Here is a 1,795-nt window from a genome sequence, read left to right as displayed (position 1 = left end):
TATAGGTCCCTTTTTGGGGGATGACAGCTTATAACATAAATGCCTTATAGTTGAGATGATTCCTTGTGTTACTGTAATCTCAGCAAAATTTAAGAACAAATGAATGAGTATTCCAGCAGTCCACAAACTGGACCAAATTCATCTCTTTCAATTAACTAACTGAGAACAGCAATTAATTTGATCATTGGTTTAGCTGAGATGCACATTGTGACAGCTTTCTAAAYGCATTTTGAAGTCTTCCAAATCTGTAAATAAAACTCCGATCACAAGAACTTTTCCTAACAAAACCTGCTTAAGCAATCTTATTTGGGAGATAAGTCTGTGTCCTGAACACTTCTCAGTGAAGTGTTGTATGGAATAAAGAAGGAATTCGGATTAAAAAAAAAAGTAGTCTCAAGATTTTTTGTTGTATGAGGAGTAAACAGTGAAGAAAAGGTGGTACATTCCTTTAAAATACTGTAATGACTGCATCAACTTGAATTATTTGAAAAGTTCTAGTTTATGAAGGATTTGAGATTTTCATAAGCTTTTTCATAAACTCTTTCATTTTTACTTTTTCTCAGGTCACCCAAAACCATAGCATGAGGCAAAGATGGTGAGAAAAGCACTGGAACAGAAGCATTGCAATTTTAATGCCTCACTTTCATTAGTGCTGATTGCTCATTAACGTAAATATCCATGATTGTTCTTCAAATTTGGAGATTCTTTCAGTTTCTATGGCCACATCAGGTACCTTTTATTTTTGTTAGGAAGTGCTAAGAATCACAAAAGTTATTTGAGCCATATCCATTGATTTCTCATTTACATGAAAAATCCTTTACCACAGAGAGGTCACTGTAAAGCTCTCKCTTTTGCATACATGTAGTGCTCACACAGCATACACTAACTGTTCATATATAGTCTCAGTATGCATTTCATATACATACAAAAGTTCCAGATGTGCTGTTTATCTTGTTTAGTTGACTTTATACTTCTCTAAAGCCAAGAGAAATATTAATCATTCATTTACAGTTAGGGGATGGGTCTTCTTCTCATATTTCAGTAAAGGGGGTGGAAAAGTGAAGTAAGCCAATTTTTTTCCTATTTAAGGCCAAAGCTGGGAAATGCTTGTGGCTGAGTTCTGTACATGGCCCGGTGCTGGAAGGGCAGGGAACAACCGATGTTGCTACTTTGAATAGATTTTTCTTTCCCCCCCATTTTTATTTTTGCACAGAGAGTCTCATGTCTAATATTTAGACATGATGAGCTTTGTGCAAAAAGTGACTTTGCTCATTCTTGCCGTGTTTCAACCCTCAGTTATTTTGGCACAACAAGACGGTGAGTAATTCAAGCTTCTTATGATTTAATGTACTGATTTTATTTTTATTTCACCAATCATTTTAGTAGCTTATAAGAAATGTATTCACAAATCTCACCAGAACACTTTTCCTTCACTAATTCAGCAGCGTCAGGTAGTTAATGTTGAAGATGAAAGTAGCAGGAGTATGCATTACTATCCCAAAGGTTTCTCTTTGCTTTGCTTTTTCTGTGGTTAAATGGACTGTACAGTGCTCTGTGCCTCAGCTGCATTTGTTCTTGTTCTTTCTTGTTTTCATATTACAGACACTGGAGAGCTTTTAAGCTATTTCTTTTAAATCTTGGAATAACATCTTAAATGCTAGCTCTGCACAGTCTGGAACTTATTTGTCACAAACAGTAAGTTTTTGCTTTCAGCTTTTTTAGTCGGAGTACTCCTTTGTACTTGTAGGATGCCTTCCCCCGCAGCATGGGTTTGTTAAAAAAAAAAAAAAAAAAA

At 35.4% G+C, this 1,795-nt stretch overlaps 1 protein-coding gene across 1 annotated transcript in view; it reads left to right on the top strand.

Annotated features, from left to right (window-relative positions):
• Positions 1–1,100: 1,100 nt before the first annotated feature.
• The window catches only part of COL3A1 (collagen type III alpha 1 chain), a 54,108-nt gene continuing 53,413 nt past the window's right edge, over positions 1,101–1,795 (top strand). The window contains exon 1 of the mRNA XM_085321690.1: positions 1,101–1,317. Within this exon, the coding sequence (XP_085177816.1) occupies positions 1,239–1,317 (79 nt within the window). The 5' untranslated portion in view covers positions 1,101–1,238. The remainder of the gene's footprint in view (positions 1,318–1,795) is intronic.

Source organism: Rhea americana, unplaced genomic scaffold (genome assembly GCF_003343005.1).
Source record: "Rhea americana isolate MKP2758 unplaced genomic scaffold, rheAme1 scaffold_12, whole genome shotgun sequence".
Classification (NCBI taxonomy): domain Eukaryota; kingdom Metazoa; phylum Chordata; class Aves; order Rheiformes; family Rheidae; genus Rhea; species Rhea americana.
Note: the sequence above shows the minus strand (reverse complement) of the source record. Positions and strands in the feature narration are given on the sequence as shown.